At 34.1% G+C, this 24,619-nt stretch overlaps 1 protein-coding gene across 1 annotated transcript in view; it reads left to right on the forward strand.

The window, feature by feature from the left end:
* C3H14orf39 (chromosome 3 C14orf39 homolog) overlaps positions 1-8,494 on the forward strand; it is a 58,469-nt gene extending 49,975 nt beyond the window's left edge. Inside the window, exons 16-17 of the mRNA XM_059059666.1 lie at positions 321-378; positions 8,295-8,494. Of these exons, the coding sequence (XP_058915649.1) occupies positions 321-378; positions 8,295-8,494 (258 nt within the window). The remainder of the gene's footprint in view (positions 1-320; positions 379-8,294) is intronic.
* Positions 8,495-24,619: the final 16,125 nt, after the last annotated feature.

Raw genomic sequence — 24,619 nt, forward strand, 5'->3', positions numbered from 1 at the left:
ATAAAACAAAGTTAATTAGAATTTTAGGTTATATTAATATTCCAAAGTAGGAAGTATCCTTGGTATAATATATATATATATATAGCCTATTAATATTTTATCTATTGCCAGAGTCAGATCAATAAACCTTATTTTGATATAAGTCAATGATAGTTTTGAAGATCTCTTTTTAATAACAATAATGTGCTATATAGAATGTTGCAATTTTGTCTACTCTAATTATGCTTATTAGAAGAACTAGGCTTTAGAGTCTAATATAAATGCTATACCTACTGTTCTACTGATTTCATGAGTAATATTTAATGGAAATTATTTTTCAGTTTAATGAACATAATTCTGCAGGAAATTTAAATCTTCTCTCATCACAACAAGAAATTGGTAAGTGATTTGAAGTTTGCTATATATAAAATCATGTTAACTTTCACCATTTGTGTTTAGTTTGTCTCTGATTTTCTTAGGTACTCAGTTTATTCTTTAAAAATAGCTGTTACTTCTGCACCATTCACTAATTATTATTATCATTTTTTAACAATTTAGCTTCTTCTCTCATTACTCTACCAAAACTTGCTTTTTCCAATATTACTAATGACTTACTAATTATCAAACATTTTGAGTATTTTATATTTATTATCATATTCAGTCACTTTGCAGCGTTTGATATTGTTGACTATTCCCATCTCCCTTCTGGAGTTTTTGGATTTCTTCTTATCTCGCTGGGGCTTACTTTTTATTGGACCTTCTTTCTTCATTTATCTGTTGATTAGTTCATTTATTCAACATATAAAAATAAGTGTATGTATATATAGTATATTTTATATCAAGTACTGCTTCTGGCTCTGGTGATAGAATAGTGGACAAGAATGCAAGTTCTCATAGGGTTTATGTTCTAGTGGGAGAAACTGAAAATAGACAATGATTATATGTAAGGTAATGCACTAAAAAACAGTTGATATGGATTTGAATTGGCAGTCAGACTCACTGTCACAATTTTTAGTCTTAGATTTACTTAACTTTATAGAAAGATACAGGATAGGAGATAACAGCATGTACAGCATCTTTATCTTATTGAGAGGCCCACCGGCAACCCAAATAATAAACTTTCTTTTGCTACCTCGTCTACATGGGATATGTAAAGCTGCTATGGACAAAAAGCATGGTGCAGGTAAATCACCTTGACACACAAAAGCTGCAGCCTTGGTTTCCCACCTGAGAGCTAGGAAGGACTATATACCAAGTCACAGGTCCTCTAATTCAGGTGTAGTCCCACCCAGTAGACTAGTCAAACACATCATTATACATTTACCTTAATTCTTATTTTCTAAGAAAACAGTGCTGTGAGGAGTCAGACTCCAGGGTCATTCTTCTGGGTGGGCCTGGATCAGCACAGGCCTGATGTTAACTCTACTCACTTGTGGGGATAAATATTATGAAGAAAACTAAAGCAGAGTAAGGGAAATAGGGAGTATTTGGATTGGGAAGATAGTTGCTGTGTTCCAAGGGAATCAGAGAAGGCATCACTAAAAGGCAGCATTTGAGCAGAAACCTGAAGGAGGTGCAGGTACGAGCTACTGGGATAACTGTTCTAGGCAGAGGGTTCAAAGGCCGTGAGATGGGAGTGTGCTCAGCATGTTCATTGAACAGCAACTTAATTGATATGATTGGAATCAAATAAGGAAGGAAAAACTGGTAAGAAATTAAATCAGAAAAGTTGGAGGGAGAGCAAACCATAGGGGACACTTAGACCATTTAAGGACTTTGGAGTGGTTTTTTTTTTCTGTTTGAGATGGGAAGCTATTGGAGAGTTTTCACCAAGGACTGAAATGATCTGACAGGTTTTAAAAGAATTGTTTGGCTCCTATACGGAGACCAGACCATATGGAAACATGGGGGAGATCAGGGAGATTGATTAGGGAGCTATTGAAATAGTACAGGTGAGAACTGATAATGGTGCAGATGATGTCAGTGGAAGTGGTGAGGTCAGATTTTGGTTATTAAGTTTTCTGAAGGTAGAGTTGTAAGGATCTGCTTATGGAATGGATGTAAGGATTAAGAGAAAGAAAGATGATGCCAATTATTTGACCCGAATAATTTTAAGAATGGAATTAACATCTTTTGAAATATAGAAGGCTGTAGAAGTTAATTTGAGATTGACAGGAGTTTAATTTTATAGGTGTTATCACTGAAAAGCCTATATTAGATACCTGAGTGAAAGTAAGTAGGAAATTTAATATATGAATCTGGAATTCGTTGGGGTGAGACATAAATTTTGGAATTGTCATAAATGATTATTAAATGCCACAAGACCAGAACGAATCCAGCAATTGTAGACATTCTTTAAATGCGACTATCTAAAATATTAAATCTATTTACATTCTCCCCTTTGACACTCTCATTTGACACTCATTCACTTCAGCATTTTCAAATATTATAATACATATCTTCCCTCCCTGACTTCTCCTAATTCTCTTAAACTCCTGGACCTTACTTTTCTTAGCCTCCCCCCACATTTTACTGAGATAAAATTGTCATACACTGCTGTATAAATTGAAGGTGTGTTACATAATGGTTTGAAGTACTTATATTGTGAAATGATCCCTGCAGTAAGTTTAGTTAGCATCCATCATCAAATATAGATACAATTTAAAAAATTTTTTTTCTTCTTTGTTATGAGAACTTTTAGGATTTAATCCCTTAACAATTTTCATATATATAACACAGTAATGTTAACTATGGCATCATGTTGTACATTACATCCCTAGTACTTATTTATCTTATAATTGGAAGTTTGTACCTTTTGACCACCTTCTCCCAATTTCCCCTCTCCATACCCTTGCCTCTAGTAACCACAAATCTGATCTCTTTTTCTGGGAGTTTGGTTTCTTTCTTTTCTAATTTTTTAGTTTCTACTTATAAGTGAGATCATACAGGTCTGACTTATTTCACTTAGCATAATGCCCTCAAGGTCCATCCATGTTGTTGTAAATGACAGGATTTTCTCCTTTTTTATGGCTGAATAATATTTGTATATGTATGTATACATATTTAGATATCTCATAACTTCTTTATCCATTCATCCATCATTTCATACACAGGTTATTTCCATATCTTGGTTATTGTAAATAATGCTGCTATGAACATAGGGGTGCAGATATCTTTTCAAGTTAGTGTTTCATTTCTTTTGGATATATTCCCAGAAGTGGAATTGCTGGATCATACAGTGGTTCTATGATGATGGCCATTCTAACAGATATGAGAAGATATCTCAGTGTGTTTCTGTTGTTGTTTTTTTCTTTTTTTTTTCAGCTGCACTAGGTCTTCATTAATGCACGCAGGCTTTCTCTAGTTGTGGCAAGTGGGGGCTGTCTGTTGCGGTGTGCGGGCTTCTCATTGCAGTGGCTTTTCTTGTTGTGGAACATGGACTCTAGGTGCACGGGCTTCAGTAGTTGTGGCCCATGGGCTCAGTAGTTGCGGTGCGCGGGCTCTAGAGTGCACGGGCTTCGGTAGTTCTGGTGCACAGGCTCTAGAGCATGAGCTCAGTAGTTGTGGTACATGGGCTTAGTTGCCCCACAGGCTGTGGGATCTTCCCAGATGAGGGATCGAACCCATGTCCCCTGAATTGACAGGCGGATTCTTAACCAATGGGCCACAAGGGAAGTCCCTCATTGTGTTTTTAATTTGCATTTTCCTAGTGACTAGTGATGTTGAGCATCTTTTCGTGTACCTGTTGGCCATTTGTATATCTTCTTTGGAAAAATGCCCATTCAGATTGTTTGCCCATTTTTTAATTGAATTATTTGTTTGTTTGCTGTTGTGTTATATAAGTTCTTTATATATTTTGGATGTTAACCCTTTATTGAATATATGGTTTACAAATATATTTTCCCATTTTGTAAGTTGTCTTTTCACATTGTTGATTGTTTCTTTTGTTGTGCAGAAGCTTCTTAGTTTGATGCAATCCCATTTATTTTTCATTCTGTTGCTTCTGCTTTAAGGTGTCATATCCAATATTGTTGCCAAGACTCATATCAAGGATCTTTTTTCCTATATTTTCTTCTAGGAGTTTCATGGTGTCAGGTCTTACATTTAAGTCTTTACTCTGTTTTGAGTTAATTTTTGTGAGTGATGTAAGGTAGTGGGTCTAGTTTCGTTCTTTTACATATGAATATCCTATTTTCCCAGCACCATTTATTGAAGAGACTATCTTTTCTCCATTGAGTATTCGTGGCTCCCCTGTCAAATATCAGTTAATTGTGTGTGCTTGGTTTTATTTCTGGGCTCTCAGTTCTGGTCCATTGATCTATTTGTCTGTTTTTATATCAATACCATTCTGTTTTGATTACTATAGCTTGAAATCAGGAGTGTGATGCCTCCCTCCTTGTTCTTTCTCAGGATTGCTTTGGCTTTTCTTTTGTCGTTCCATATAAATTTTTGGATTTTTTTTTCTACTTCTGTAAAAACTGTCATTAGACTCTTGATAGAGATCATCCTGAATCTATGAATCTTTTGGGAGTATTGTCATTTTAGCGATATTAATTCTTCCAATCTGTGAACTTGGGATACCTTTCCATTTATTTCTGTCTTCAGTTTTTTCACCAGTGTCTTGTAGTTTTCAGAGTAGAGGTCTTTTACCTCTTTGGTTAAGTTTATTCCTAAGTATTTAATTGTTTTGGTGTAAATGGGATCATTTCCTTTATTCCTTTTTCAGATAATTTGTTAGTGTACAGAAATGCTACTGATTTTTCGATGTTTATTATGTGTCTTGCAACTTTAGTGAATTTGTTGTTTAGATATAACAATTTTTTGGTGGAGTCTTTAGGATTTTCTATATATAAAATCATGCCATCTGCAAATAGAAATAATTTTACCTCTTACTTTCCAATTTTGAGGCTTTTTATTTCTTTTTCTTGTGTGAATGCTCTGACATGTACTCTCAATACTGAGTGGACACTCTTGTCTTGCTCCTGATCTTAGAGGAAAAGCTTTCAATCTTTTATTATTGTGTATGATGTTAGCTATGGGCTTATCATATATAGCCTTTATTATGCTTATTATGTTGAGGTGAGTTTCTTCTATACCTAATTTTTTAAGTTTTATCATGAATGAGTTGAATTTGTCAAATGCTGTCTCTGCAACTATTGAGATGATCATATGATTTTTTTAACATCTTTATTGGAGTATAATTGCTTTACAATGGTGTGTTAGTTTCTGCTTTATAACAAAGTGAATCAGTTATACATATACACATGTTCCCATATCTCTTCCCTCCTGCGTCTCCCTCCCTCCCATCCTCCTGATCCCACCCCTCTAGGCGGTCACAAACCACCTAGCTGATCTCCCTGTGCTATGCAGCTGCTTCCCACTAGCTATCCACTTTACGATCATATGATTTTTTTCTTTCATTCTATTAATTTGATGTATCATGTTGATTGATTTGCATACATCAAACCATCCTTGAATCCCAGGTATAAATCCCACTTGAGCATGATGAATGATCCTTTTAACATGCTGCTTAATTCAGTTTGCAAGTATTTTAGTGAGAATTTTTGCATCTATGTTCATCAGAGATATTGGTCTGTAGTTTTTTTTCTGGTAGTGTCCTTTTCTGGCTTTGGTATGAAGGTAATGCTGGCCTCATAAAATGAGTTTGGAAATGCTCCCTCTTTGATTTCTTTGAAGAGCTTGAGAAAGATTGACAATTAATTCTTCTTTAAATGTTTGGTAAAATTCACCAGTGAAGTCGTCTGGTAGAACTTTATTTATAATTGTATAATTGATATCCTTTATATCTAAGGCATCTGTTGACATTAAAAACTCAGTATATCTGAAATCAAACTTGTTCTCTTTCTGATATACCTAATGGTCTCTCCATTATTCTAGTTGCCAAGACTCAGAACATCAGTGTTAATTTTAATTTCTTTCTGTTCCTGTGACTACATTCAGCTAGTCATCAAGTTTTATCAGTTCTCTCTCTGAAATATTTATTTTCTTTTCTATTTTCATTGTATGGAAATCATTATATTTCAAAGTCTTATTACCATTCACTTGAACTATTGCAGTAACATTGTGATTGGTCTTTTCATCCTTTTAGCTTACTTATAGATCATACCCCAATTACTCTCCTTATGCATAATGTTGGCCATCTCATTGCCCTGGTTAAATACCTTTAGTGGCTCCCCTGGAGTAGCAATTTATGCTCCCAGTTTTCTAATCTAGCTCCTAAACCTTTTCTCCTATAAAAATAATCTGTGCTTTGGCCATACTGAAGAACTCACTGCATCCCAAATCTGCCCACACTTTCTTACCCACTTTTTCTTCCTGAAATCCTCAACTTCTATCACTTTCTAACCATCTTTTCAAGACCAAGTTCTCTTCCACAGAACCTTTTATTTTTCCCCTTTGACATTCCATTCCAAAAAGGTCTCTCCCTAAAAGGGCCTAGATGAAGACTATTCCCCAAGCTGTAAAACTTGGGGCTCTGGTTGCCTAACAGAAAGTAAAGATGATATTATCTGAAGACTAAGTAACTGAGTCTATGAAAACTTCCCAGATCAACAACAGACAGACAGCAATTGGAATTGACTTTCCATTAGTCATTTTTAAAACATGGTAAAAGTAAAGTAGCCATATTTAATTAGGTTATTTCTAGGTATACGACTTCTGCACATACTATTACAAATTATAAATTTTTAAGATATTTTTCTGAATTTTTAGTCATCGTTAACATAGAAATAAAATTTATTTTCTATTTTGAAAAACAAAGCTCTTTCCCTCACTTTTCTGAATGTCTTTTTAGTATCTGTACCATTATTATACTGTCATTATTTATGAATATATATAAAATCTTTTCTAATCATAGGTTCTTTGAGGGCAGGGACTCTTGTTTACCTTTGAATTCTCCACAGCACCTAGACTACACAGTAATCTTGCACAGTAATCTATTATTTTATTTAAGGTGATCACAGCAGTTTTATGAAGACTTCATATGAACTTCTTTTGTTCTGAAATTAAAATAATGTCAAATTCATTTTTGAAAGGCAGATTCAAGGTTTTTAGTTCTTTCTGGATCTATAGCTAAGTTATAGCTGTTTTCCTTTGTTTAAGTCTTATGGATATGTACTGAAGTGAGAAAGGGAGAGAGGAAGAACCCAAGGATCAGTCCATCCATCTGTCCATCCCTCCAGCCAGCCATCTACCCACCCACCTTATTGCTGGTTGGCTCAGCTTTATTTGAAAATATATGAAATTTCAAAGTGGCACAAAGTAAATTGTTTTGCTTAATGTATTAATTGGTTCTCTGTGGAAAAAATATAGATGCTTTAAAAGACTTATTTCAAGTAAGTCTTTGGATTACTGTACACTTAAAATTGTTTAGTAATTAAAAATTCTAATTAGATGTTGAAAATATATTTTTATAATTATAGTATTAAATAATATAATGAATGAAAAACAATATTTTTCCTTAAAGGCAATTCTGGGAATCATTAACCAAGTAATTCTTTATGTAAAGTTGATTTCAGAAATTCCTTTTAAAACTATAAAATCCTTTTCACTGTTCTGTCAATTTCCTTGAACAATGCCATAAACAGTATATTGTAGTTATGCAATAAGTAATAGTTGAATAAATTTGACTTATACAGTATGTCTCAAATCTAGCATTTCTTTCTCCATTCCCTTTTCTGTGATTGTAGGTAATGCCAAGCTTTCATCATCTCTTTCCTGTTAGCCCCATTTCTAAACATTTTCCTGTTCCAGGCTTTCTACACATTCTCTCCTGAGTAATCCTTATAAAGCAGTTCAAATCTTGTCATATCTCTGCTTGTAAACTTTTAATGGGTTCATCTTATCAAATAAAGTCCAGATTCTATAGCTGGAAATTCAGCAGTCTTTACAAGCTCATCTTTATTAATTCCATTTTAATAACTCTTTGTTATTTCTCAATGCTTCTGATAAGCTGAATTGACTTATGTTACCCTTCTATTTCCTATGCACACCTATTTCTGCTCCTCTGTGCTATTCTCTTCATTTGAGATTTATTACTCCTCTTTCTACCTTATATACTAGTTCTTTATATACTTGAATTCAAATTACATGAAAGTGGGGTTTAAGTTTGGACCTGTTTAACCTTCCACAGTACAAAGGACAATGCTTTACACATAAGAGAAAAACAGTTAAATATGTGATTCAGTGTTACCCTATTTATTGTGTGCAGTATACTATAATTTGGTAGATTATAACCAAACTAATCATATTATGTAACATGAATAGCATGATATGGTAATATTTATCTTCCTCAGGAAACTTATTTGGGAAACCAGAAGGAGAAGATACCTTTACTTTTTCTTTTCCATCGGACTCTTCAACTCATACATTTGCAGCTGGAAGAGATGATTTTAGTTTTCCGTTTCCATTTGAACAGGATCAAAACTCAACACCTTCTTCTGTAAAAGAGTTTTCATCCTCCTCACAGAATACCACACAATTTACTTTTTTTTGACCTAGTTACTAATTTATTGAATTATTTTACTACTTTGTAATCATCTAGGTCAGAAGTTTGCATTATTACTTAAACTATGAAGACCACTTTCTTTTGTTGATTAAAGAAATAATGGGTTACCAAAGTAACATTATTTGGTTATATTTATTTAAATATTGAAGGAAATTAAGACTGTCATCTCCTTTTGTTTTTATTTGTAGCATTAGCTATCATTATTTATTTTGGTTTTGATTTTGCAAGCTATATTCATACAGAACCTATGCTTCACTGCTGCAGTAAAAGAGTGGTACTTTAATAATGATCTCAAAGAATTTATGTTATTGATAGTGAATAAAATGTGTTATTTTCTTCTAATACAACAAAAATTCAAATATTATCATTTATTCTAATAGCTTTAGTAGAAGAAAATTAAATGTGAAAGGCTAGAGTAATTTCTGAAAATTGGTTGGTTGCATTAATTGTGATGCTGTTAATATTTATTTTTGCTTAAACTTTTTTGAAGAACATTTAAAATTTTCTTTCCTGTCTTCAACAAAAAATTCACCTTTATGTTTTATATGTAGTATTTGCTTGTCAATCAATTATATAGCTTAAATGAAGATAATTAAAATTTAATGAAATTATATAAATATAATTGCTTAATATCTTTGTATTTGTGCTTTTTAAAATTAGTTGTATTGAGTTATCAAGAAATAAAGAGTCTGATCCATATCTTGATGTGTGACTGCTGAAAGATTTTGAGCCTCACCCTGTTTTCTTCCCCTTCTGCCCCACATCTGGTCAAGCTGGTAAGAAAGCACAGGTGTTTCCTTCTTTGGCATCAGTGGGAAGTTCAAACCATATATAGGAACTTTTGCCATGGCTCACCCCTAACCACCATAAAAACCCAAAGCCAGTCTCCCTTCTCTGCTCTATCAAGCCATTTTCAGACCAGCTTGTGAGGCCTGGTCTGCTCTCCCCAGAAAATGTTATTATATGAGTAATAACTTTTTCATACCCTGTTGGAATGTGTGGTGTCATCAATCTCAATATCCAAACCAAATTTTGGGTGAGAATCAATCTTGCTTCTTCAGGGTGTCCATAACATATCACAATTGTATTAAAGTAAACCTTCCCAAACTTTTTAGAAGTCAAAAGGATGGTGTAACTAATGATAGAAAGAATTTAAGGAAACTTTGGATTGTGTTTTAAAAAACCTTCAACAGTTGGTTGAAAGATGAAAATTTCAGTTAAAAATTCGGAATTTTTCTTTTTATACCAACTATTAATTTTATTGTCCCTATGATTTAATTAATTGGTAGTTTTGATGTAATAAAGACATTTACTATATATGAGAAAGGATAAAAATGTTGTAACTGGCTTATTACTTAGAGGTTCAAAACTGGTTTTAGCCTTGGGAAACCCACTGATTCCATGGTTTATTTTTACCTTAAATCGAGAAATGTCTAGCAAACCAGTATGGTTAGATTTATCATGTATCAATAAAAGAGGTAAAATAAAATAAGTGCTTTCAAAGTATCTGTAGTGTGTGTGACATTTTGAGGGCATATAAAAGAGCTAAAAGGGCTTCCCTGGTGGCACAGTGGTTGAGAGTCCGCTTGCCGATGCAGGGGACACAGGTTCGTGCCCTGGTCCGGGAAGATGCCACATGCCGTGGAGCGGCTGGGCCTGTGAGCCATGGCCACTGAGCCTGCGCGTCCAGAGCCTGTGCTCCGCAACAGGAGAGGCCACAACAACAAGAGGCCTGCATACCGCAAAAAAAAAAAAAAAAAAAAAAAATAGCTAAAAGATAGTCTTATACCCAAGGAACTTATAATTTAGTTGAGGAGACAAAACTTAGGAAACAAAAGCACATGCGAATAAAATGGTTGATAATCAAATTCTACAGCTTATAACTTCGTTTCTGATAGAGAAGAGATTCAGTGCTTTAAGAATTAGAAAAGAAAGTCCATCATAGACCGGAAAGCCTAGGAAGGATTCATTGAAGAGGTAGGACTTGAATTAGGACTTTAAAGGTATGTAGATGATAAAATTCTTGAGGATAAGGTTGATACCTTTTTCTAGTTTACATTTTTTATTGCTTAACTTTAGTGGCTAGTGTTTAGTAGGATTTCATTAAATGCTTGTTGAATTTATAGAGTTGAACTGAATTGGTAAAGGAGGCAGGGAGGACTTTCTACGTAAGGGAGACAGTATGAACAAAAGAAATGCAATCACAAATTTAATGTATGTGGAGGAAATTCAAGAATAGGCCTAATTGGAGTGAAGAATAATATGTAGTAGGAAATTGGGTTTAATAGATATGGTACTGATTTGTAGAGGATCTTCAGTGTTTTGACTTGATTTCTGAGGCCAATAAGGAACTTATATCTTAAATGCCAGAGTTGCAAGAAAAAAGAAATGGCTAAGAAAGATTAAACAGACAATACAGTTAGAGTTGGGAGAAATTAGAGTTAAACCAATTCGGAGGCATTATGCAGTGATAAGTTCCAGGTGATAATAACTGATTGTCTTGTTTGATACTCCTAACACCTAAAATTGGAAAAGTATACCTTAAGTACAGTTGATTGAATACCATCTAGGTATAAGGTAAGAGGAGGAAGGAATCAGTTATTTGGTTGTGTTTGAATGTCACAGGTCCTCCAACTGGTGAAGGCAAGTGCAGTGTTTCTAATACAGATCACAAAAATAACTTTGTATGATCAAATAGCCTTCTCAATGTAATTTTTAAAAGAGCGGTATTCTCCTAAAGATAGATGAAATCTGCTGTAATCTTCAGAACAGCAATTTGTCTCTACTTCTATTCAAAATGATTTCAGAAATATGAGGTCTAGTTCCAGAACCCTCTCTCATTTAGTCTAACAACTAACACTGCATATCTTATCATGTTTAAGAAAAAAGCTATTTTACTATGTTTAGAATAATTTTTTCTCTACAATTAGGAAAGGTATTCTCAGTCATCTGCATTTCATCTTGAGTTTATCTGAATTCCTGATTGATTTTTAAGAAGAAGTAAAACTTCTAATTTGTGATGTGCAGGTTTTAACAAATAGAGTTTCATATATCCAGCATTACAGAACCATACAGAACAGTTTCCATCACCCCTAAAGTTCCCTAGTGTTGACCCTTTGTAGTCAACCCCTCTCTCTACTTCCAAAGCCTGGAAACAGTGGACCTGTTTTCTGCTTCTGTAGTTTTGTCTTTTCCAAAATGTCATATAAATGGAAATATATTCTATGTAGCCTTTGGGGTCTGGCTTCTTTCACTTAGCAAAATGTATTTAAGCTTCATTCATGTAGTTGCATTAGTCAATAGTTTGTTCCTTTTTATTGCTAAGTATTACATTGTATGGATGTGGTACAGTTTTATTCGTTTACCTATTGAGATGCATTTTGGTAAGTTTTAGTGATTATGAATAAAGCTGCTATAAACATTTATGTATGGGATTTTATGTGAATATAAATTTTATTTCACCTGAGTCAGTACCTGGGAGTGGGATTATTGGGTTGCACAATAAGTATATGTTTAACCTTATAAGAAACTGCCAAACTTTTTCCAAAGCAACTGTACTATTTTGCATTCCCACCAGCAGTGCATGAGGGTTCCAGTTGCTTCACAGTTTTTTCAGTACTTGGTATTATCAGTTTTTAAGATTTTAGCCATTCTAATAGGTATAAAGTGGTATATTGCTGTAGTTTTAATCTTTATTTCCCTAAAGTCTAATGATGTTGAGCATCTTTTCACATGCTTATTTTCCATCTGAATATCTGTTTTCATTAAAAATTTGGGTTGTTTTCTTATTGTTGAATTATGCAAATTCTTTATGTATTCTGGACACAGGTCCTTTATGTGCAAATATTTTCTCCCCATCTGTGGCTTATCTTTTTATTCTCTTAACAGTATCTTTCACAGAATAAAAATTTTTAATTTTGATAAAGTCTGATCTATAATTGGAACATGCTTTTGGTGTCATATTTAAAAGCTCTTTGCCAAACCCAAGGTCATAAATTTTTCTCCTATGTTTTCTTTTAAAAGAGAGTTTTGTATTTATATTTATGTCTATGGTACATTTTAGGTTTTTATATAAGATGTGAGGTATGTATCAAGATACATTTTTTTTGGCATCATTTGCTGAAAAGACTACCCTTTCTCCATTGAACTGCATTTGTACCTTTGGCAATAATTTTTTTTTTCCTTTGGCTGCACCGTGCCACTTGCGGGGTCTCAGCTCCCCAACCAGGGATTGAACCTGGGCCACGACAGTGAAAGCCCAGAATCCTAACCACTAGGCAACAAGGGAGCTCCCTGGCAATAATCAATTGACCATGTTTGTATGGGTCTATTCCTGGACTCTATTCTTTTCCATTGATTTGTATGTCTGTCCTTTTACCAATACCACATTGTTTTGATTACTGTAGATTTATAATGAATCTTGAGATTGGGTGGTGCAAGTCCTCTATCCTTGTTCTTTTTACTTTTATTTTCTAAAATGCTATTTTTCTTCTTTTTTTAAAGTTGAGGTATAGTTGATTTACAATATTATAAAAGTTTCATATGTATAACAGTGATTCACAGTTTTTAAAGGTTATACTCCATTTATAGCTATTCTAAAATATTAGCTGTATTCCGTATGCTGTACAATATATCCTTGCAGATTATTTATTTTATATATAGTAGTTGGTACCTCTTAACCCCCTACTCCTATCTCGTCTCTTCCCTCTTCCCTCTCCACACAGGTAACCACTAGTGTTCTCTGTATCTGTGTCTGCTTCTTTTTTTGTTATATTCACTAGTTTGTTGTATGTTTTAGATTCCAAATATAAGTGATATCATACAATATTTGTCTTTCTCTGTCTGACTTTCTTCACTAAGCATAATAACCTCCAAGTCCATCCATGTCGTTGCAAATGGCAAAAGTTCATTCTTTTTTATGGCTAAGTTGTATTCCATTACATATATATCTATCTCACATTTTCTTTATCCATTCATCTGTTGATGGACCCTTAGGTTGCTTCCATATCTTGGCTATTGTAAATAATGGTACTGTGGACATTGGGGTGCATATATCTTTTCAAGTTCACGTTTTTGTTTTCATATATATACCCAGGAGTGGAATTGCTGGGTCATATGGTAGTTCTATTTTTAGTTATTTTAGGAACCTTCATACTGTTTTCCATAGTGACTGCACCAGTTTACATTCCCACCAACAGTGTACAAGGGTTCTCTTCTCCATATCCTCGCCAACATTTGGTTTTTGTGGTCTTTTTGATGATAGCTACTCTTGCAGATGTGAGGTGATATTTCATTGTGGTTTTGATTTGTATTTCTCTGGTAGTTAACGATGTTGAGCATCTTTTCATGTGCCTGTTGACTATGTTTATGTGTTCTTTGGAGAAATGTCTATTCAGGTCTTCTGCCCATTTTTTAATCAGGTTTTTTTTTTTTTTTTGAACGTTGAGTAGTATGAGCTGTTTATATTTTGAATATTAATGCCTTATCAGTCATATCGTTTTGCAAATATTTTCTCCTATTTAGTAGGTTGTTTTTTTATTTTGTTGATGGTTTCCTTTGCTGTGCAAGAGCTTTTAAGTTTAATTATGTCCTATTTGTTTATTTTTGCTTTTTTTCCCTTTACCTTAGGAGACAGATCCAAAGAAAGTATTGCTACGATTTATGTCAAAGAGTGTTCTGCCTATGTTTTCTTCTAGGATTTGTATGGTTTCTGGTCTTAAATTTAGATCTTTACCCCATTTTGAGTGTTGGTATATGATGTTAAAAATGTTCTAATTTCATTCTTTTACATGTAGCTGCCCAGTTTTTCTGGGACCACTTACTGAAGAGACTGTCTTTTCTTGCCCCCTTTGTCATAGATTCTTTGACTATAAGTGTGTGGGTTTATTTCTGGGCTCTCTATTCTGTCCCATTGATCTGTGCATCTGTTTTTCTGCCAGTACTATACTGTTTTGATTTTTGTACCACTTTGTTCTTTTAAAAAATTATTTTAGCTCTTCTAGTTTTTTGGCCTTTCCATATATATATATATTTTTAAATTTTATTTATTTATTTATTTATGGCTGTGTTGGGTCTTTGTTGCTGCATGAGAGCTTTCTCTAGTTGCAGAGAACGGGGGCTACGCTTCATTGCGGTGCATGGGCTTCTCATTGGCTTCTCTTGTGGAGCATGGGCTCTAGGCACGTGGGCTTCAGTAGTTGTGGCATGCAGGCTCAGTAGCTGTGGCTCGCGGGCTCTAGAGCACAGGTGCAGTAGTTGTGGTGCAAGGGCTTAGTTGCTCCACGGCATGTGGGATCTTCCTGGACCAGGGCTCGAGCCTGTGTCCCTTGCATTGGCTGGTGGATTCTTAACCACTGCGCCACCAGGGAAGTCTCTCCATATATATTTTGAGTCAGCTTGTTAATATTTTTAAATGCCTGTGGGATTTTAATTGGGATTGAATTAAACCTATAGGTGCAACATTTTACCAATTTTGAGTCCTTCAGTCCATGAACATGGGGTATTTCTCTATTTACTTACATCGTCTTTGATTTCCTTTATCAATATTTTGTAATCTTCATAATGCAAATCCTGCACATATCTTGTTGGATTTATACTTTTATTCTTTTTTTGTTTTTTTTACTATTATAAGTGATGTTGCTTTTTGATATTTTATTTTGAATGCCCATTATTTATTGCTAGTATATAGAAATAGTTGATTTTTATATTAACCTTATATCCTGTGATCATGCTAAACTCACTTAGTAGGTTTAGTAGCTTTTTTGTAGATTCTTTGGAATCTTCTATGTAAGCAGTCATGTTGTCTGCAAATGAAGACAGTTTCATTCCTTCCTTTTCAACACATGTGCCCTTTATTTCTCTTTCTTACGTAATGGCATCAGATAGGACTTCCAGTAGGATGTCGAATAGGAGTGGGGTAGGAGGATATCTTCACTTTGTACCTAATCTTAGGGGTAAATGACTCAGTATTTCACCATTCGGTGTGATGTTAGCTGTGGTTTATTACATAGGTGCCTTGTATTACTGATTTAAGACCATTCTTCTTTTCTTATAAGCACTTAATGCTACAAATTTTCCTCTAAGCCCTGTTTTAGCTATATCCCTCAAATTTCAATATGTTTTATTTTAATTTTCACTTAGATAAAAATATGGTTAACATTCCTTTGAGACATACTTTGGTACCCATGGGTATTTAAAAGTTTGTTGTTTAATTTCCATACATTTAGGGATTTATAGATATCTTTCTGTTATTAATTTCTAGTTTAATTTCATTATGACCAAAGAAATACTTTGTATGGTTTCTTTTCTTTTAAATTTGTTAATTATTTGTTTTATGATGCAGAATATGGTGTATCTTGGCGTTTATGTCAAGCTTACTGGTTTTCTGTCTAGTAGTTCTATCAAGTACTGACAGAAATATTGACGTTTTCAGCTACTGTTGTGGATTTTTCTCTCCTTTCAGTTCTCAGTTTTTACTTCATGTATTTTGAAGCTCTGTTGTTATATATATATATATATATATATATATATATATATATGCACTTAAGTTCATGTCTTATTAGAGGATGACCCTTTTATCATTACACAATGCCCCTCTCAAGTCTACTTTGTCTTATATTACTATAGTTTACTTTTGGTTTAAGGTTTATATGGGATATCTTTTCTCATCCTTTTGACTTTATGCCTTTGTATTTAAAGAAGTTTTCTTTGTAGACAACATATAGTTGGGTCTTACTTTTTTATCCAATCTGATCATATCTTTTTGTTGGTATGTTTAGGCCATTCAGATTTAAGGTGATTATTGATTGTTGTATTAAAATCTACCACCTGGCTTTTTTTTTCCACTTGTTACATGTGTTCTTTGTTTCTTATTTCCTCTGCCTTTTCTTGAGTTAACTGAGTTTTAAAAAATATAATTCTATTCTATTTATTCTATTGAATTATTTTGTATGCCTCTTTGTAAATTTTTTTTCTGTTTCCCTGGGGTTTACAATATATGTCTTTAATTAATCAGAGTCTACCTTCAAGTACTATTATACCACTTCATGTGTAGTGTAAGGATCTTATGACAGTCTATTTCCAATTCCCTTTTATCCCTTGGGCTATTTTACTTTTACATATGCTATAAACAGACAATAATACATCACTACTATTTTTTCTTGAGTCAGTTATCTTTTATATAAATTAGATGGAAATAATTTAATTTTACCATCTTTTATTCAATTTCTAGGGCTCATATTTCTTTGTGTAAGTCCAAGTTTCTGTCTGAAACTGAAGAATTCTTCTACCTGAAGAATTTCCTTTAATGTTTTTTATAGGTCTGCTGACAAATAACTTTTGCTCTTTTTAGGAATTATTTGTTTCTCCTTTATTTTTGAAATATATTCTCACTGGGTATAGAATTCTGAGTTGCCAGGTATTTTTTTCCCTTCCTCTCAGCATTTTAAAGATATTTTTCCATTGTTTTCTAGTTTGCATGGTTTCTGAATGGAAGTCTACTGTAATTCTTATCTTTGTTCTCTGTATATAATGTCTTTTTCCTCTTTGGGTACCTCTAAGATTTTCTCTTTGATTTTTATTTTCAGCAGTTGGAATGTGATGTACCTAGGAGTTTTGCTTATTTGTTTATTTGTTAAGTATTTATCCTGCTTGGAATTCTGTAAGACTTACTGATCTCTGTTTGTTGTTTAGTCATTAATTTGGAAAATTTTTAGTTATTGTTTTTTTAAAACATTTTTTCTGCCCTGTTTTCTCTCTTCTTTCCTTCTAAGATTCCAATTATGTGTATTTAAAGCCCTTTGATATTGTCCACAACTCATGGATACTGTTTCTCTCAACTCTTTTTCCTTTGTGTTTTAGTTAGCGTAATTTCTATAGACTTATCTTCAAATTCACCGATTCTTTCCTCTGTTGTGTCAAGTCTACTGATGAACCCATCAAAGACATTCTTCATCTTTAATTTTTTTCCTTCTCTAACATTTCCATTTGATACTTCATATGGTTTTCATTTCTCTGCTAAAATTACCCATCTGATCCTGCATGTTGTCTATATTTTAAAGTAGGGTCTTTAACATATGATTCATTGTTAAATTCCCTAACACATTGTTCCAATATCTATGTCATATTTGAATCTGATTCTGATGATTGCTTTGTCTCTTGGGAGTGTGTTTTTATTTTTTCCTTTTCATATGCTTTGTGATTTTTTCCCCCTTGCTCAAAGCTCCTATCTTGCATAAGATAGGAGTGGCAAGAGAAAATAAGTTTTTATGCCCCCAAATGGAAAACGGTTTTTTTTTGCTATACCTTTAGTATGATGGTTTTAGTTCAACTAAGTAGGAGTTTGTCTTGGCTTGAGATTTCTTGTTGATAGGGCTCCCTTCAGTGCACCCCAGGCTTCAGATTCCTTTAGTGACATCTTGTGTTTAGGATGATAGCTTGTGCTCTAGAGAATTTTCCCCCAACATCTGTTCTATTCTCAACTTTAGGTATTTCCTTTGTGTGGAATCTCCTAAAGAGTATGTCTAACCCCAATGCTTATTAGCCTGGTTGAAGGGAGTGAAGGAAAGAGGAGCATGCTACTGATTACTCCTTGTCTTAGGCAGACCTAAGTCCTTGGGTCTTAGGGGTGTGGTCTTCTTAGTGTTCCTTTCCTGCCTCTGGCATTGTTCTAAGCCCAGAGATATTCCTGCCATCTTCCTAATTGTAGAAGTTTTGCCCTTTTCCTTCTCCCCAGCTTCAGTGGATTTTTGCCAGTGCTTTATGAGTGACAGTGTTTGTTGTCCTTCCATGCACAGATTAAGGTACATAGGGGAGATAGAGGTACAGGTTACTAGCAGACTTTTGTGTCCTTCTTGCCACCGCTGGTGTTCTACACCACAAGGGAGACTTTCTCAGAACTCTCTCAGACTTTTCTATGCCACCTGGTGGGATTGTGAAGTAAAGGCCTGCAAGATGGTGCAAACTCTCCAGTGACTTAACTCTCCCTATTTATACCTAGCTGACCTCCATAAATTTGCCATTTGTCTGAATTCTTTGTACAAGTGTCCAGCTACATCTTGCTCAGTTAAGCTATTGCTCATATCCAGTGTCTCCCTGCAGGTCCCTGTCTCTCTAGATTTTGGCCACTTGGTTGCTCTCAGAACTTTAATGAGTTGAAGATGTGAACTTAGTATTTGTCCAGCTTTTTGTTGTTGTTGTTGTAAGGCTGTGAATGATGCTCCTTCTAGCTCTCTATATCCCTGAGTGGAACTGGGAGAAATGATAAATTGTACTTTTCAAAGAGTTTATCAGTTTCATCTAATTTGCTTAATTTATTAGTATAAAGTTGTTCATAATATTTCCTTATCCTTTCAGGTCTGTAGTGATAATCCATCTTTCATTCAGGATTTGGGCAATTTCTGTTCTTTTTTATCATTCAACTTGGGGCTTATCAATTTTGTTGATGTTTTCAAAGAACCAACTTTTGGCTCTATTAATTGTTTCTATTGATTGTTTTCTATCTTGTTGATTTCTACTCTTATTTTATTCCTCTACTTACTTTGGGTTTACTTTTGTCTTTTTCTAGCTTTTTAAGACACAAACATAGATCATTTATTTTATTCCTTCTCTTTGATACAGTTGACCCTTGAACAACATGGTGGTTAGGGGCGACCCTCCATGCAGTCAACAATTCTGTGTAACTTTACAGTTGGTTCTCCATATCCACGGTCCTGCATCCACAGATTCGACCAACTGCAGATCATGCAGTACTATAGTACATAATTACTGGAAAAAAATTGTGTATAAGTGGGTCTGCACACTTCAAAACTGTGTTGTTCAAGGGTCAACCCTATAAGCATTTAAAGCTAAAGATTTCTCTCTAAGCATGTCTTCTAGCTGCATCACAGAAAATATATTTTTTTCATTATCAATTAGTTCAAAATATTCCTTAAATATCTCTTTCAGTTTCTTCTTTGACCTATGAATTATTTAGAAGTGCATTGTTTAATTTCCAGCTATTTGGAGTTTTGTAAATATTTTATTTTTATTGGTACCTAATTTAATTCCTTTGGGATTATTTAGAGTATGATTTCCATTCTTTTAAATTTGAGACTTCTGTGGACCCACATATAGTTTATCTTTGTAAACAAATTATGTGTACTTGAAAAGAATGTATATTTGGCAGTTGTTGGTTGTAATGTAGTAGTCTGTATCAGTTCGGTCAAGGTGTTTGATGGTGTTGTTCAGATCATCCTTATCTTTGCTCTCAATTGCTGAGAAAAAGCTATTAAAAACTATGACTATGTTTCTGCCTTTAATTTTTTTCATTTTTGTTTCATGTATTTTGAAATATTGTCATTGTTTATATACATTATGGTTTTATCTATCTGATGAATTGACCCTTTTATCATTATGAAATCTCTCCCTTTAACTCCCCTAGTACACTTTTTCTTGAATTCTGTTTTATCTGATATTAATATAGCTCCTCCAGCCTTCTTACTATTGTTTTCATGATATATCTTCTCCATCCATTTATTTTCAACCTGTCTGTATCTTTATATTTAAAGTGTAACTCTTGCAGATAGCATATGGTTGTCTCTTTCTTTTAAATCATTCTAATAATTTCTGCACATAATTCCTCTAATAGTCCCACATAATATTGTGGGACTATTAACATATATTATATAAATTATAATATAATTTTTATATATATCATATTATATATATAATATTAATATATATCCCACATTTTTCTTATCTGTTCACTTATCATTGGGCACTTAGGTTACTTCCATATCTTAGCTATTATAAATAATACTGCAATGAATATTGGCATGTGTATATTCTTTTAAATTATTGTTTTCATTTCCTTCAGATGTATACCTAAAGGTGGAATTGCTGGATCATATGGTAGTTCTGTTTTAATCTTTTCAGGAACCTCCATATTGTTTTCCATAGTGGCAAAACCAATGTACAGTCTCACCAACAGTACACAAGCATTCCATTTTCTCCACATCCCTGCCAGCACTTGTAATTTCTTGTCTTTTTTATAATAGCCATTCTGAAGGGTGAAAGGTGATATCTCATTGTGGTTTTGATTTGCCTTTCTGTGATGACTTTAGTGATATTGAGCATATTTTCATGTGTATGTTGACCATCTTTATGTCTTCCTTGGGAAAAAAAGGTACTCTGCCCATTTTTAAATTGGATTTTTTTTTGATATTGAGATGTATGAATTTGTATATATTGGATATTAACCCTATGTCAGATGTATCATTGCAAATATCAATTTGGTAGGTTGCCTTTTGTTTTGTTGATAGTTTCCTTCAGTGTGCAAAGTATTTTAGTAGTCCCATTTGTTTATTTTTACTTCTGTTTCTCTTGCCTGAGTAGAGAGATACAAAAAAATATTGCTAAGTCCAACATCAAAGAGAGTATTGCCTATGTTTTTTCTAGAAGTTTTATGGTTTCACATCTTATATTTAAGTCTTTAATTCATTTTGAGTTTATTTTTGTGTATGATGTGAGAAAGTAGTCCAAGTTGATTCTTTTGCATGTAGCTGGCCTGTCTTCCCAACACCATTTATTGAAGAGGCTGTCTTTTCCCTGTTGTATCTTCTTGCCTCCTTTGTTGTAGATTAATTTGATCAATATGGATTTATTCCTGGCCTCTCTATTCTGTTCCATTGATTTATGTGTCTGTTTTTGTTTTTTTGTGTGTTTTTTTTGTTTTTTTGTGGTATGCGGGCCTCTCACTGTTGTGGCCTCTCCCGTTGCGGAGCACAGGCTCTGGACGCACAGGCTCAGCGTCCATGGCTCACGGGCCCAGCCACTCCGTGGCATGTGGCATCTTCCCGGACCAGGGCACAAACCCGTGTCCCCTGCATCGGCAGGCGGATTCTCAACCACTGCGCCACCAGGGAAGCCCTATGTGTCTTTTTGTGGTAGTAACATAGTGTCTTGATTACTGTAGCTTTTTAGTATAGTTTGAAACAGGGAGCATGACACCTCCAGCTTTGTTCTTTCTCAAGATTATTGGGGTCTTTTGTGTTTCCATACAAATTTTAGAATTATTTATTCTAGTTCTGTGAAAAATGCCAGGGAATTTTTATAGGCAATCTGTGGATTACTTTGGATAGTATGGTCATTTAAACAGTATTGTTTCATGTAAATTAGATAGCTAGTGGGAAGCTACAGCATAGCACAGGGAGTTCACCTCTGTGCTTTGTGACCACCTAGAGGAGTGGGATAGGGAGGGTGGGAGGGAGGGTGACAAAAGAGGGAAGAGTTATGGGAACATATGTATATGTATAACTGATTGACTTTGTTGTAAAGGAGAAACTAACACACTATTGTAAAACAGTTATACTCAAATAAAGATGTTAAAAAATAATAATAAAATAAAAATAAACAGTATTGTTTCTTCCAGTCCATGAGCACAGTATATCTTTCTATTTGTTTGTGTCATCATCAATTTCTTTCATCAGTGTCTTATTTTTGAATACAGGTCTTTTACCACCTTGGTTATACCTATTCCTAGACTTTTTATTTTTTTCTGATAAAATTGTAAATGGAATTGTTTTCATTTTTTTAATTAATTAATTTATGTATTTATTTTTGGCTGCTTTGGGTCTTTGTTGCTGTGTGTGGGCTTTCTCTACTTGCGGTGAGCAGGGGCTACCCTTCGTTTTGGTGTGCGGGCTTCTCATTGTGGTGGCTTCTCTTGTTGCAAAGCATGGGTTCTAGGCTCATGGGCTTCAGTAGTTGTGGCACGTGGGCTCAGTAGTTGTGGCTTGTGGGCTGTAGAGCGCAGGCTCAGTAGTTGTGGCACATGGGCTTAGTTGCTCCATGGCATGTGGGATCTTACTGGACCAGGGCTTGAACCCATGTACCCTGCATTAGCAGGTGGATTCTTCACCACCAGGGAAGTCCCTGGAGCTGTTTTCCTAATTTCTCTTTCTAATAGTTTGTTGTTAGTGTATAGAAATGATTTTAGTGATATTGAACAATAGATTTCTGTATATTAATTTTGTATCCTTCAACTTTACTGACTTCATTAATGAGTTCTAACAGTTTAGAACTGGTGGTGTCTTTAGGATTTTCTATATGTAGTATCATGTCATCTCAAACAGTAACAGTTTACTTCATCCTTTCCAATTTGCATTCCTCTTATTTCTTTTTCTTGTCTAATTCTGTAGCTAGGAATTCCAATACTACATTGAATAAAAGTGGTGAAATGAGACATCCTTATTTTGTTTCTGATCTTAGACGAAATGCTTTCAACTTTTAACCATTTAATATGATGTTGGCTGTAAGTTTGTCATATATAGCCTTTATTATGTAGAGGTATGGTTCCCTCTATACCCACTTTGTTGAGAGTTTTCTTCTTTTATCATAAACGGTTGTTGACTTTTGTCAAAAGCTTTTTCTGTGTCTATTGAGATGACCATATGATTTTTACTCCTCAATTTCTTAATGTATCACATTGATTGATTTGTAGCTATTGAATCATCCTGGCATAAATCCCATTTGATCATGGTGTATAATCTTTTTAATGTATTTTTAATTTGGTTTGCTAATGTTTTGTGAGGAACTTTGTATCTATGTTCATCAGTAATATCGGCCTGCAGTTTTGTTTTTTTGTGGTGTCTCTGATTTTGGTGTCAGTGTGATGCTGGCCTTGTAGAACGAGTTTGGAAGTGTTCCTTCCTCTTCGATTTTTTGGAATAGCTTGAGATGGACGTTAGTAACTGTTCTTTTAATACTTGGTAAAATTTAGCTGTGATGCTGTCTGGTCCTGGACTTCTGTTTGTTGGGAATTTTTGATTACTGATTCAGTTTCATTGCTGATAATTGGTCTCTTCACGTTATCTATTTCTTCCTGACTCAGTCTTAGGAGATTATGCATTTCTAGGAACTTATTCATTTCTTCTAGGTTGTCCATTTTATTGGCTTATAATTATTTGTAGTAATCTCCTATGATTCTTCGTATTTCTGTGGTTTTGATTGTAACCTCTCTTTCATTTCTGATTTTATTTGGGCCCTCTCTCTTTTTTTCTTGATGAGTCTGGCTAAAGGTTTAACAGTTTTGTTTATCTTTTCAAAGATACAGCTCTTAGTTTCATTTATCTTCTCTGTTGTTTTTTAAACTCTATTTCACTTATTAACGCTCTGATCTTTACTATTTATTTCCTTCTATTAACTTTGGGTTTGTTCTTTTTCTACTTCTACTTTCTACTTTAAGTGTAAGATTAAGTTGTTTTTTGGGATTTTTCTTGTATCCTAAGGTAGGCTTCTTTTGCTACAAACTTTCCTCTTAGAACTGTTTTTGCTGTGTCCTTTAGGTTTTGGATCCTTGTGTTTCCATTTTCATTTGTCTCCAGGTACCTTTTTTATTGAGGTATAGTTGATTCAGTTATTTTTTGATTTCCTCTTTGATTTCTTCAGTGACTCATTGGTTGCTTAGGAGCATATTGTTCATCCTCCATGTATTTTTGTTTTTTACAGTTTTTTCTTGATTTCTAGTCTCATACTATCAGTTAAGAAGCATGATATGATTTCAGTTTTCTTAAATTTGCTGATAACTTATTTTCTGGCCTAGCATGTAATCTGTCCTGAAGAATGTTCCATGTGTACTTGAAAAAAATGTGTATTCTGCTGCTTTTGGATGGAATGTTCTAGATATAGCTATTAAGTCCATGTGGCCCAGTGTGTTGTTAGGCTAGTGTTTCCTAACTGATTTTCCATGTGGATGATCTGTCCATTGATGTTAGTGGGGTATTAAGATTCCCTACTATTATTGTGTTAACTATCAATTTCTCTGTTTATGTTTGTTAATATTTGCTTCTTTATTTTGGTGTTCCTCTGTTGAGTGCATGTATATTTACAACTGTTTTATCTTCTTGTTGGATTGATCCCTTGATCATTATATAATGTCTTTCTTTGTCTTTTGTTACAGTCTTTGTTTTAAAGTCTATTTATTCTGATATAAATATTGCTTCCTCAGCTTTCTTCTTGTTTCCATTTGCATGGAGTACTTTTTTCCCTCCCCTCACTTTCAGTCTATCTTGTGTCTTTAGATCTGAAGTGAGTGTCTTGTAGGCTGTATATATATATGGGTCTTTTTTTTTTTGT

Source organism: Kogia breviceps, chromosome 3 (genome assembly GCF_026419965.1).
Source record: "Kogia breviceps isolate mKogBre1 chromosome 3, mKogBre1 haplotype 1, whole genome shotgun sequence".
Taxonomy (NCBI): Eukaryota; Metazoa; Chordata; class Mammalia; order Artiodactyla; family Physeteridae; genus Kogia; species Kogia breviceps.